Genomic DNA, 13,163 nt, shown 5'->3' with positions numbered 1-13,163 from the left:
GAGTATTTCTTAAAACCCTCCAATCACATCAACCAAAATTAATCTCGGAGATCGCATTTTAATGAGCTGCCTTCATCTCAGGCCAATTTGAAGGGGAAACAGTCCCACAACCGCTCATCGCTACAAAGAAGAAGAAAGATAAGGTAGCTCTCGAGTGTGTCAAATTTTAGGTTGCTGAAATTAAATCTGACTCATACTCGAGCCCAAAAGACACCGTCTCCATCTGGCATTCAAGCTGCTTTCTATCGGGAAATGTAAACTTAATGTGAGGAAATGCTTTATTTACCTGTGCTGTCTTCACTTTTCTGATTAGTCGCTGGCGTGACTGGTTGGACTGGCTGGCTAAAAACCAGAGAAGACCTCGGACTTTGACCAGGTCCTCTACCTTTGGACGATCCTCTAGTTGTCCTGGTGACGGCTCCCAGGCCTAGGCGAAGACCTCTGCCAGAGCGCAGCAGACTGCCACTTCCTCCCGCCTGAGCAGCTGTCTGAGGCTGCAGCAAGTCCTCTGGAGGACTTGCTTTAAAGCCGGCAGCTCGTCCCATCTAGAAATGCGGATTGTAACATGTAAGCATTTTACAAAATGCGGCGTTGTTACTTTATTGATACATGCAGCATTTTCAATCTTAGTTTCATCCGATCAGAGAATCTTGTTTCTCACAGCGAGTGCATTTACATTGACTTAAATAACCAGGTTACAGTCTGCTTTCCCTGAAAAGCTGATTTCGTAAGTGTCGTCTAAATGGGAAAGATGGTTTCCAATAACAGGTTACGGGATTAGGGAAAGTATAGATACAGTGAAAAAAATAGTTTAAACCACTGTAAAATGAGGGTGCAACATAAAATTGGAAAACTTGAAGTGGGTCTGAATACTTTCTGATTGCACTGTAATACACTTTCACTATGATGTGTTTATAGACAAAGGCTCTTCGGCCCTGAGATTGTGGAAATGCTGAGAAACAAAACTTTTGTCTCTGTACACGAATAGCAAAAATCTAATTATATGTCCTCTTTATCCGAAACACATGATCATATTACATAACATATGACTCATATTAAATACAATAACTAGCATTAACCACCATTGATTTTTCTCTTTGTTCGCATGACTGCAGATTGTTACACATTTGATCTGTGCGGCAGGCTTCATATACTGACCACTGAAGTAGGAAACTTGAAACACAAGCTTATATGTTTTGCAGGATCCCCCCGACCTGCAGGGACACTGAGATCCTTGATGGTAGTGTTAAACTGTTTAACATTAGCCGCATAATTCAAGAGTAAGCGTTGTCTCCTAATGACATTACACTGTGCGCAAAATGCTAACATACGAGCAAGTGCCCTTTGAAGCGTTGAGAGCTGTCTTGTCCCTGTGGGCTTTGTTCTTCACGGTGCATTAAGTATTTATTTCAACATGCTGGTGTTTTTGATGGCATATGAATATGAATGCCAAATGAAGCAATTTAATCAGAATCAATAAAAAATCATTCCAAGGCAGAAATGAACAGCTCTTGTGAGAGTAGGCATAAAATGTAGGAGATCTCTAATCTACAGTGTCAGTGCGGTGTGGGGGGTGGGGACAGAGAGGGGCAGGGGTGGCAGTGGCCATCCCCAAACTCTGATTGGCCACCCCAGGTTCCACGCTATTAGCATGAACCCCAGGGGACAAAAAATGATTAAAATAAAAATCTACTTTCATTCCTGCTGATGTGGGGTGTGAAAACTAATGCAGAGCAAAATTAAATGAACAGAGCAAAAAGAAAAGTCTGTCTTTGAATCTAATGTTATGACCTACTGTACTTCATACCGCAACTCACTGCTACTAATTGAGGTTACATCATAATTGAATTCTATTCCTGTCCTTTCTCTCTGTTTGTGTGAGTGCACTGTGATTGCTGATCACAGCTAAAATCCGACAGATTGCAAGCTGCAAGTTGGATTTTTTTAAGGAAGAGCTACTGAAATGAGATAACAACAGCAATAAATACTCACATCAGGCGGTGCCCTGTAATTTTCTGCTTTGCTCCCCAATTTTGCAGGTGCTGTATGACCGTGTGTGTGTGCAGGGGGAACAGTGTTTGTGTGTCCAGGGGGCCTGATGCTCCTGCTCAGCACACCTGAAGGAAAGTTGTTTGCCTGCATCTCTTGCCGGTACTTGTCATAGAGCGGATTGGAGGCAACAAATACTGGGGCTCCTCTGGTTTCTGTGTCAGGCTTGGAAGGGTCTTTATTGGTGTCTTTTAAGGAAGTGGGTGTTTGATCGTGTGAGTATGCTGACAATCTAGATGGTAGAGATGATACCTGATAAGGTCCATCAGCAGCCTGGGGCTTAAACGAAGGATTCTTTCGGACATAGGTGATAATTTTAGGCCGAACTCCTTTAGGCTTAAGTGTGGGTGATGGGGAGCTCTGTTTGGGGCTGGAGTGGGGAGAGCTCTGCTGGCTGTTAAGATGCACTTTGGGGATTCCACTTGTGCTTATGAGAGTTTTGACCTGTGCTCTTAAGCAACTGTTACCATAGCCCTGAGCTGATGTTGTTAAAGCAGGGTTGCATCCTGACGTGATGTGTCTAACCACTCCAGGGACATTCCTGGAAACAAGGTACATAGAGGGTTGCTTGCGTGGAGAGCCCTGGGGTGTCCTGAGAGGGGAGTTGGGTGGGGTAGATGACCTGGAGTCAACCCCGGTCCTGTTGGGACTGGAACAATTCCTTCTGTATGTGAGCTGTGTCTGTGGTCTTTTCTCTAAGGTGGAAGGGTTTGAGGGACTGGAACTATGTGGAACAGTTGCAGACGGTTGTTTTTCTACAGCTGCAACTTCCTTCTGGGCTTGTTGATTGACCTGTATGGAGACTGCAGACGTGTTGTACAGGTGGGAGAAATTAGATGGTTCACGTAAAGAGTATTTGGTTGTAAACCTTCTGTTTGAGCCATTATTGTGGGGATCTGGAGAAGACTTGGGGGAAGTAGATTCCCCTGTCTTGACTCGATGAGCACTAGACTCTGGTAACCCACTGGCTTTCCCCATCTCTGTCTGACAGAGAGGTCTGACGAGCTGTTGCCGACGTGGTGGCAACACCCTCTCCTCAAATCCAGCCCTTCTCCTTTGGCCCAGCCCGCCATCAGAGGACAATCCATTTCTATAATGACTTCCCTCCTCTTGTCCCTGATGCTGGCCGCAATATTGCGGAGAGCCATGTTTCTCTGCAGGATGCAATGGTGGGGAGTTGTGGTTGGCATCTACAGGAACTGCTCTTCTTCTGGTGTCTGCTGAGGTAGTGTTGTTGGCATTGGACTTCGAAATGGCCAAAGAGATGAAAGATTGTGCCTCTCCACTACTGTCCAGAGCACTCGACAAGCTCCCACTAAAGGCAACGGCTGAGAGGCTGGAGACAAACACATTTGTCTCTGACTTGGACTCCTTCAGACCTGCCTTCCTTCTCTCCCTGCCTGAGCCTCTGTCCCCTTTCTCTATTGAGCCTGTCACACATGTGTCTAGTTCTTCTGTACTATGACAGACAACTGTTTTCTGCACTTCTTCGCCCCTCTGTATTCTGCTCTCCATTTTGTTGCTGTCATTGTCATTTTTTCTTACACCAATCGAAGCCGAACTGGCAGTTGAACTGGATGATATTGACATGGGACCCTCATCTTTTCCATCTCTTATACTTCCTCCATCGTCTTCCTGCTCATTCCCTGCTTCCTGATCTGTGTTTCCTATAAATGTATGTATCTCCTGACACTCCACAAGTCCAAACTTTCTGACCTCAGGCTCCAAGCATTGTTGCTCAGAACCCCAGATCACTAACCTGTCTGGGGATTCACTCTGAGAGACCAAAGGAGGAATGGAGTTTGTGCTGTATCCTATATCTTCTATCAGTGCTCTCCCATCTTGATTTCCGATTGAAGATTGTCGATTGGCATTATCATCACCAGACTTAGGGAACTGGTTTTTGTTTCCAATCTTGTCTTCGCGGTCAACACTGACCCTCACTCCCTGGAGACTTGTTGGGATACTCATGTTGGATTTTTTATGACACACTTAAAGACCTGTGGATGATGCTGAGGCCATCTATGGAGTTACGTATGTTTCTTCCCTCCCTTTCTCTCCTCTTCCGGGTCTGTAAGGTGGTGGCCTATGAGTTGAGTATTCCGGGGAAGAAAAGTCATGTCAGGAAATATTTTTCCCTTCAACAAAGTTGCATTTGATGGCTCTCCAGAGAGATGGAGGGCAGTGCAATCTGAAACATAAAATGAAGGAAAATGTTAGAAGACAAATAAATATACCTGAAATAAAGTCACATTTATCCTATTCTGTTTTTCATGATGTTTGATAGATTTTTAATATTTAATCTCATCTAGGTAAAAACAATGTCTGTATGCATAGCCCACAATCTTGTGTGCTTTCTAATAGTGGATGATCATGAGACAGATGTGTGTAACAGGAAGTGACGGTCTAGAAATGACCAATGGTCGATGGCACTCAAAACATTTTACTTTAAGAGATGTTAATATAGGTATAAATTGTGAAGTGATGCATGTCTATATATACTCAAGTTCTAATAATATTCACATAGCCACATCCTTAATAAATGGAAGACAGCTCAGAGTAGACTGTTTGCATGTCACTGGAGGAATCACCCTGGGGATGGCTGATGAAGGCAGGCCAAGACAGACAGGGAAGGATGCAAGGCATTTTGTAATGAGCTTCTGTCCTCAAGAGAGGTTTAAATATAGAAGGAAAGATGAGGATATTGTGAGGACATCTGTAACAAAGATGTGATCACGTCATTTTGATTTTCTAGAACACACAAGTGTGTCTTTATAATATACTTAAGTGCTTATGTGTCACCGACATAACCCTAACCCACATGGCTGATCAAATACCATAATGTACATAGCAACAATTCAAGCTTCATTTAAAATCGCTTTGCTGCAGAACACAGGATTGAAAAAGAGGCTTGTGTTGATCTAAGTTGACACCATTTCAAAGTAACTGACTGTGATGAGCAGATGGCAGGGAGGGCGAACGGAAGCTTTTGTCTCACCGTGTCAGCGCAGGACACTTTGCAGTACGGTTTAATGATGATGATGGTATAAAAACCCCAAACGATTAAACAATGACTCTACTTTAGTGACTCTGACAATATTTCAACCACATCCTATCAAAACTGCCAGGTAAAAGTATCCTTGTCTATGTAGGCAGTGAATATTGTATATTTAGATCAAAATCATCATTAGGTGGTCAAACATATGTCTTCAAACCCTCACCCTGAATATTTGAGCCATTTTCACGTTCAAAGACAGCTCCCACCCTCTAATTATACGTACAGTGGAAGGGACTGCTCTTATTAGCAGGTGCCTTCTTCCTGTGTCCTGTGGCTGTGAAAAGTGGAAGAACTGCTGCTGTGAGCACAGCTCTGACTGTCTCTGGTGCATCTGATGAGGCTCCAGTGCTGCTGTAGTGCTTGTTCTGAACAAATGCTCTAAAAAGGCAAACACTTATGAGTAATGTATACTCTTTCGGTTATCTTTAGGTGTGGATATGAGTTTTCTGAAGAGAACATAGTGCGCTGAATATGGTGACAACAATTGTTTTACTTAACATTTACTAATTGATCCCAAATATACTAGACTTTGGTCAAAACAGCATTCACTTACTGATAACATTTCGCAAATTGGTTGTGGTTGAAAGGCAATAGGATAAGTCTCAGAAGCGATATGGTTCTTCTGCACTCTGCTTCTGTGCGTGCAGCTAATTTTCACACTTAACTGGTGCACAAAATCAAATAATTAGCTAATTATAACACACACACACATGCGCTTTAAAGTGTTGGTAAAGAAAGAGATGGGAAGCTGGGAGAAAGAGACGGAGGGTGTGTATTAGAGGGTGAAAGAAGTCTCTGAGAGGACATGGTGGCAGATCAATTACAGCACTGATGTAGTGCTGGACCTTGTGCTGATGACAGCAGTCTTGGGAAGCTGTGTGCTAAGCTTGGTCACAGGAGCTGAAGCACAATAAGCCTGCACGTCACCTCACAAAAAAAACGATCTGGCAACACCCTAAGCAATGATTCGAAAAGACAACCAAGACGCTGTTGATATAAATAAAAAGACTGGATGATGAAAAGCATGACAAATTAGGTGTATCTTTGAACCTTTGAGTAAATGAGAGAAAAAAATTGTCAGGCCTTCTCTTCTCTTGGGCTGCCCAGTTGTGGTGACATGCCAATTTCAATGTGGAAAGTAAAAGAGAAGCCATGAGAGTGATTGTTGGTAAGAAGCCGATGTTTCCCAACACCACTACACCTAATTTGACATGCATGCAATGTGAGAAAATATCTTTGATCATAATGGCTTCTCTTGTTGAGCAGAGGAAACACAATTGTGAACCATCATCATCAGGTAAATTTGCTGTGTAAAAATACAGTGCATTTATGTGATAATGATAATAATAACATCTTATAACATCTTTTTTGTTAAGGGTGTTTTACTGAGCTGGATGTGCTGGAGAGGACAATTATTCCAGCATGTATGCACTCTGAGGTGATCTGCAGGGGAATATGTAATGAAGGTTGCTTTGTTTCAGCTGATGATGAGACCCACTAGTTACTACTAACTACTCAGCCTGAACTCCTCTGGGAAAACAGTAGGAGGTAAGACCTGAGAACAAAAATGTACTACTTCTGTAGTCATGACAATACCATATCTCTGGGAAATGGGGAACAAGCATCTTGACCCCTGCGCCTTCCATCAGGGAAAAAGGTCAGTGTTAGAAGGTGAAAGCTCTGAAGGTCAGCTTTATGCTTTTACACACACCACTTGTGCAAGCATTTTCCTGCAAACTCACTCATCCATGCACAACCTTGGATACGGATATAACCATCCAGCAGCACACACAATGCGCCCCAAAATACATGAGGTACTAGAGAAAGCTGAGTGAAAGGCAAGTACATACTACTCATCTGCTGTAGGAGCAATTACATCCCTGCAAGTGGGTATGCAGACACCATCGCTGAAGTGAGAAAAGCATAGGGCAGGATGAGACAATATCTTAAGAGTGATCAAATTAAAGTGAAAGGCTGGAATTTGTGGCTTTCAACATGCTCCTAACCTAACGTGTTGTATTTACCACAGAAATCGCTTCTCAGAATGAGGAATGACAAGCTGAGAACATGACCCAATGAAAGTCAGTGGAAATGAAAGAGTGCAGACTACAAAATGGAAAAGAAACAGGCCTTTCTCATCTTTTTTTTTTTTAAATGTAAGCAGGAATCAGTCTGTGTGGGTGAAAGACTGAGACATAGACATGATGTGGGAGAGATGAGACATGCTGATGGATGCAGAAAGAACGAGATTTCACATTAATGGATGGGAATTTATTCTCCAAACTCATATGTATATGCTGTACATTTAAAATGACTAAAATATTGTGTAGAGTATGATATGAAAACCACTGCGTACACACACTCAGCTGCACAGACACACACAACATTGCATGCTACATGCTTTCCCTTCAGCATCTTTGTTGTCGGTCCAGGAGCACATGTGGCTATTACAGAAACCATTTGTCTTTGGCACTTTGGCTTTGTACCTCTCCTCCCCCACTGAAAAGCAGACAGGTTTTATAGCTTTGTGGTCCCAGGGGAGCCCCAATGACACACACACACACACACACACACTTCTGTGGACATATGAATTCCTGCACACTTAAACAGAAGCAAAAGAATGGGAGGGAATGTAAATGGGCAGAGTAAGGACATGTATGTTGCTGTAATTTATATGACTGCTAAACATTAACCTTCATTAGATGGAATTCACATTTTACATTCCAAAGCAGTTTAGCCAAACTAAAAATGAATATTAGCTCCAAAACTTTAAACATTATGCGTCTTTCCATGCATGTAATTAATCTTTATTGACAGCATCCTTGCATGTCCTTGAACACCTTCTCAAGACTGGATTGTAGCTGAAATTGATGTGTGTGTGTGTTCAAGTATGTGTGAGTGTAAACTTGTGAAAATCTACCCTCAGCAGGTTATTTTGCACAGTCAAAAATAAACCAGCAGATGCAGCACACACAAGAACAATCATCCTCTGGTCTAAAATACAGCATTTCACTTTCTTTTTATTCATTGTAATCACATACAATCGCTCCAGCAGGATCAGACTTAGTGAGAAAGTCTATTCAGAAATAAGCTAAGTTTTAGTCATCTATTGCTTCTCCTCTCAAAAGACAGAAATAGCAGTAAAAAAAGCTAAACGCCCTATTTTCACAGACGACACAATAGACAGAATTTCACAAGTGATGATTCACTAAACTGTGCCTGAGTGTTGCTATGTGTGAAGCACTGACTCACTATGAGCAGCAAAGGCATTGCCAGACTGAAGAGTGAAGCAGGGTTGGGAAATGTCCAGAAACAGTTGCTTGATGTGCATCAAAAAGCAACAAACGCTGAGCTCCATTTTAACTGTGTTTTCTCCTCTGATAGCAGCACAATAAAACTCACAACAGTTTTTTAATTAAGCTTTTCCCCTTTAGGGACTCCCACCCCCTTTAGGGACTCCCACCCCCTTTTCTTTGAAACATCCTTACATGTCTTGTCTCTGTTTCTTCCACCTCTCCTCTTTCCCAATTTGCCTTTTCACCTGAATAAGACAGAGTTAATGAGGGCAGGGTGAGATGGCAAATCAGCGGACTACATCTTCCTAAATAATCCCCCATTCTCTCTCTCTTGGCTTCTGCCTTTCTATCCCACTCCACTCCCACATACACACACGGTCAGATGCCTTTCTGTATCCCAAGGGGAAGCTCTCTATGTCACAAGGGGAACTGTAACAGGATTTCTGCAGGATCTCAGGTCAGAGTGGGTGGTCATAGTTAAGTGAATATGGGGAATGGGGAAATCAGATCATCCACAATAAAAACTGAATTATTTCCCTATTGCTCACAGTCAGGTGGCACCTGGTATGAAATTGGCGAAAAATCACAATATGCCAGTAATAGGATTTAACAAGAAGCTCTGAAACAATATGAAGAATGGCCAAACACACACACACACACACACACCCATGCACACACACGGCCACATGTTCAAACACAAGGTCTTTCTCTCTGTTGTAAAGCAAAAAAGACACAATAAGGAAACGAATGAAACATCCGAAAACCACTATAAGTGCAGAGGCTGAGAAACTTTAACTACACAGTTATATACACACATGTGCATGCAAAGTTACACAAAGAAATACGAGTAGCACCTACACAAACACACAGGCAGGGTCTGTCACTACACTGGGAGCAGAGACAAAGAAGGAGCTTCTCAATAAAAGAAAATGTGGTTTGAAAAACAGAGGTCGTTCACCAAAAAGCACTGAAATTTAATATCTCCTCATTTGTTTGCATGGTAAAGGGCAAGTACTTGGACGGATTATCCAGTACATCAGACATGGTTTCCGTTCAGCCCATAAGCAAATACTGTATAGTTTGTGGGGAAAAGTGGAAAATGTATTTAAAAATAATTTGAAACATAAAACAAAGTGTAACATGATTAGAGTCTGGAGGAGAGGATGAGGAGGAGAAGGGAGATGGGAGACTTGTGTTCATTGGTCTGTTGTACCCTGCCGTAAAAATATGGACTAACATAGATTCAGACAAGGTGGCACGAAGGAGAGGAGAAAACGGCTGTCTGTCCATGCTGATGGCTGGCAGCACCGCATTGTTATTAGCAAAGCCCCTCCACCCACCACCCTCACTCCTGTCGCAGAGAGAAAATGTTAACTCTTGCATGGCTGGTGGGCAAAATTGTATGAGGGGACAAAGGAGGAGAGGAGTTCACTGGTACCGTAAAGCGGTTGTAGACGGCGATGACAGCGTAAATATCAGTGGGGCCATGGAGAAGTTGCCAAATTGCTCCCACTAACACATATTCAGACATACAACCAGACATAAAGCTGGCAAAGTGAAGACAGCCCAGACAAAGAAGACCTGAGAGTAACTTAGACTGGCTGATTCATTTCTGTATATTTAGGGATAATATAATAATAGACACAAATGATGCTGCAGAAAGCAACGAGGGTGGAACAGAATGGGGATTTTGGGATTCAGGTTTGCACTGTAATGTGTGTGTGTGTGTGTGTGAGTGTGCGTGTGTGTGCAAGTGGCAAACCTCACGGGGGTGGGGGAGGGAGAACTGGCAAAGGATCAGTGAGAGGTGAGCAAAGAATAGAACGAACTGAGAAATATATATATATATATATATATATATATATATATATATGAGAGTGGGAGAGGGAGAGATTGTGTTTGGGGCAAAAAACTCCTTTGGGAAATTAAAGAGTGAAGCAGCTCTGTTGAAGCATTTACATATGCTGAGTTTATTGTATCATGCTGTATCATAAAAATTCAAGGGTGTAAACTCAGCTTCTGTTTTTTTTTTGCAATCAAGTTAACTATAGCTCTTCTCACACCTGCACGGTTCCAGCTTATTCATACACTTACACCCATTTGCTTAATAGTGGCTGTATGTCGCTGACTAATATTAATATAAAATGACCTGGAACAGAAATGTATAAAACAATAAAACTGCACACTTTAAGTAAATGGCTGCACACACACAAAGGTTACAAAACGCTTCACCGTGGGACAGAGTGTGTTTGTGTGTGAGATCGGTGGAGGCGTGCCGCTCTGCTCACCCTCGCATGGTTTGCCTATGACTGCAGGGGAGGAGCTACAACAAGCTCATTGCCACCTTCCAGACAAAGGCAGTGTGAATTTGAGAGCGCGTGTTTGCATGTGTGTTGACACTTCATTCACACTGAATTGACACGCACATGCGAACACATTCACAGATACATATACACCCTCAGACTGAGCAGAGCGGAGCCTTCTCATTATTTTATTAAGAGAGATCACAACAGTCACAGAATAGCTTCAGACTCTTCTAGTTTCTCTCTTTTCTCTAGACACAGTATCAACTGTGTACATTTACAGATTCACAATTTATACATCGATGTCCGTTAGCATATCCATCAAAAAAATCTAGTTCAGGCAAAAGTGAAAAAGACTGATATGCAAGTATAAAAAAACAACTTGCAAATTGAGAGGAATTCTTCCTCTTTCTTCTCTCACTCACTTATCAGCTCCCTCTTTATTCTTCTCACTGTTCTGTCCTATAAAAATGACCTTTGAAGGTCACACCGGTGTGCAATACACCGATGGGCTTTGTGACAAATTGTCGCCTTACCTGCAGAAACACACACACACACACACACACACACACACACACACACACACACGAACACACACTAACTGCTGTGAATGCCTTTCCCGGGAGAGATCTGTTGAATTGATCTCTACCAGAGTTGACATTGCAGAGGTCAGATGAAATGAATCAATCACACAGCCATCAGCATCTAGAGCAGCAGCTACAGCCAAGGCCACAGGCTCCACTCTCCTGCTTTGATGCCATGTCAACCTCAACATTTCCCATCAACTGGGAGGGATTGGCAGCGTTTAGCAAAATGGACTGGAGGATCTGTAGATGTGGGAAGAGTGTGATATTGGGATTGATAATGGACCATTGCACACTTAAACATTAAAACAGCACTTCCCACACATATTTCATGCACAGTGTCACAGGGTAGAATCATACAGATATTTGGATGTGGCAGCCAAATCCTGAACAACACAAACTTGGACATGGTTGCAAAGATTAGTTTTTTAGAGACACATACAAGCAAACAAAATAAAAGCTCCACCATAACACGACAGGGAAACTACCCCCCCATTGTCTCAAGGACAACCTGATCATCAATTAGTGAGAACAAGAGACAGTTGTGGGTTAAAGACATGCCCACAATTTGAGCTCAATTTAATCCATCCCTTCCTGCATTTCCTCCCCTTTCATCCTTCTAAGCAGAGTAAATGTGAGGCTGAAGACATGGGAATTGTTACGAAAGTAAGTAGAGCACACAAAAAGCTAACAAATGCTAATGTGACCAGGGTTTCTCAAGCTGTGCACAGAAGTTCTCAGAAGAATCTAAAGAGGAAGTGAGTTGTTTTTTTTTTTTTATCTTTGCAGCTGGAAGAGTATTCAGTCTAAATTGTGCCTGTATTGACATAGAAAGGAAACAAGCGGAATTACAACTGAAGCATTTTACAAAACTAAACAACTATCTCAGATACATCATGTTTACTTCAACTTCCTCACATTTACTTTTTCAAAAACTACTTACATTAAACAGCAGAGTCGTATTAATCATAATAGGACTATAACACTATAAACCAATAAAACAATTTGCACAATTCTTGAGATTTCTTCATTGTTTTTAACTTGTTGCCACGAATTAGCAGAATACAAAATCTGACATTATCAAAAGTCTGATTTAACATTACAGAAAACTAATAATCTTTACTCGCTCTCAAACTCTCTGCACAGTCCATCATAGCTGAAGTCAGTTTTAAAGCCCAGATAATCTACGTCTGATCGTTGGAGTCAGCGACAGAGATTTGACCTGCTCCATCCATCTCACGTCTGTCTGACCTCACTCTCCTTAACCCACTGCTCCACTTACAGTCCCCTCTGGCCAACTTCCACATTAGTTATGTCTTTTTGCAGAAACAAGCTTCAAAACGTCCCACATTGCCTCAGAAAACGCGCCGCATCGGGCCTTTGAGCACAACAAAACCAGATCCACGTTTTATTGAAACTACTGAGCGAACCGAATCAGCAGCTGACGCAAGCTCTGCAAACAAAAATACGTGCGACACTTCTCCAAGAAACTGATGCTGCTCTGAGAGGCATTGTTGCAAAAATAGCCACGGGGAGCTTCAGTTTGTGCGACTCACCTCCACGTCTCTCTAGTGTGGATTCATTGAATCATGTCGATCAAATGCAGGAGTTGGACGAAGCACAAGCGTGTCTTTCCACCTCTCTCTCTCTCTCTGAGTGGCAGAAACAGTTCATGGAGAAAGATGCTGCAGACAGAAAGAGGGAAGAGGAGGGGGGGGGGGGGGGGGGAGGAGGAGGAGGAAGAGCGGTGCTGATGCTGCAGCCGACACCTGGCTGAACACCCTCACACTCAGGCAATTTTCAACACATTTGCGCTCTCTGCTGGATCAGGTGAGAAGTTTACCCAAAAGTCAATTGAAATATGAAGAAGTCA

The 13,163-nt window shown here is 42.6% G+C and overlaps 1 protein-coding gene across 3 annotated transcripts in view; it reads right to left on the bottom strand.

Annotated features, from left to right (window-relative positions):
* mtus2a (microtubule associated tumor suppressor candidate 2a) overlaps positions 1-12,985 on the bottom strand; it is a 38,283-nt gene extending 25,298 nt beyond the window's left edge. For 2 of the 3 annotated variants that reach the window (XM_067494502.1, XM_067494504.1), the window contains exons 1-3: positions 12,847-12,985; positions 1,993-4,240; positions 287-545 (exon numbers count right to left, since the gene is read on the bottom strand). In XM_067494502.1, the coding sequence (XP_067350603.1) occupies positions 287-545; positions 1,993-4,020 (2,287 nt within the window). In that variant the 5' untranslated portion in view covers positions 4,021-4,240; positions 12,847-12,985. Of the gene's footprint in view, positions 1-286; positions 546-1,992; positions 4,241-5,330; positions 6,419-12,846 lie in introns of those variants that run through there. The other variant, XM_067494503.1, reaches the window with a different exon arrangement.
* Between the last annotated feature and the right edge of the window lie 178 nt (positions 12,986-13,163).

Source organism: Channa argus, chromosome 24, assembly GCF_033026475.1.
Source record: "Channa argus isolate prfri chromosome 24, Channa argus male v1.0, whole genome shotgun sequence".
NCBI classification, from domain to species: domain Eukaryota; kingdom Metazoa; phylum Chordata; class Actinopteri; order Anabantiformes; family Channidae; genus Channa; species Channa argus.
Note: the sequence above shows the minus strand (reverse complement) of the source record. Positions and strands in the feature narration are given on the sequence as shown.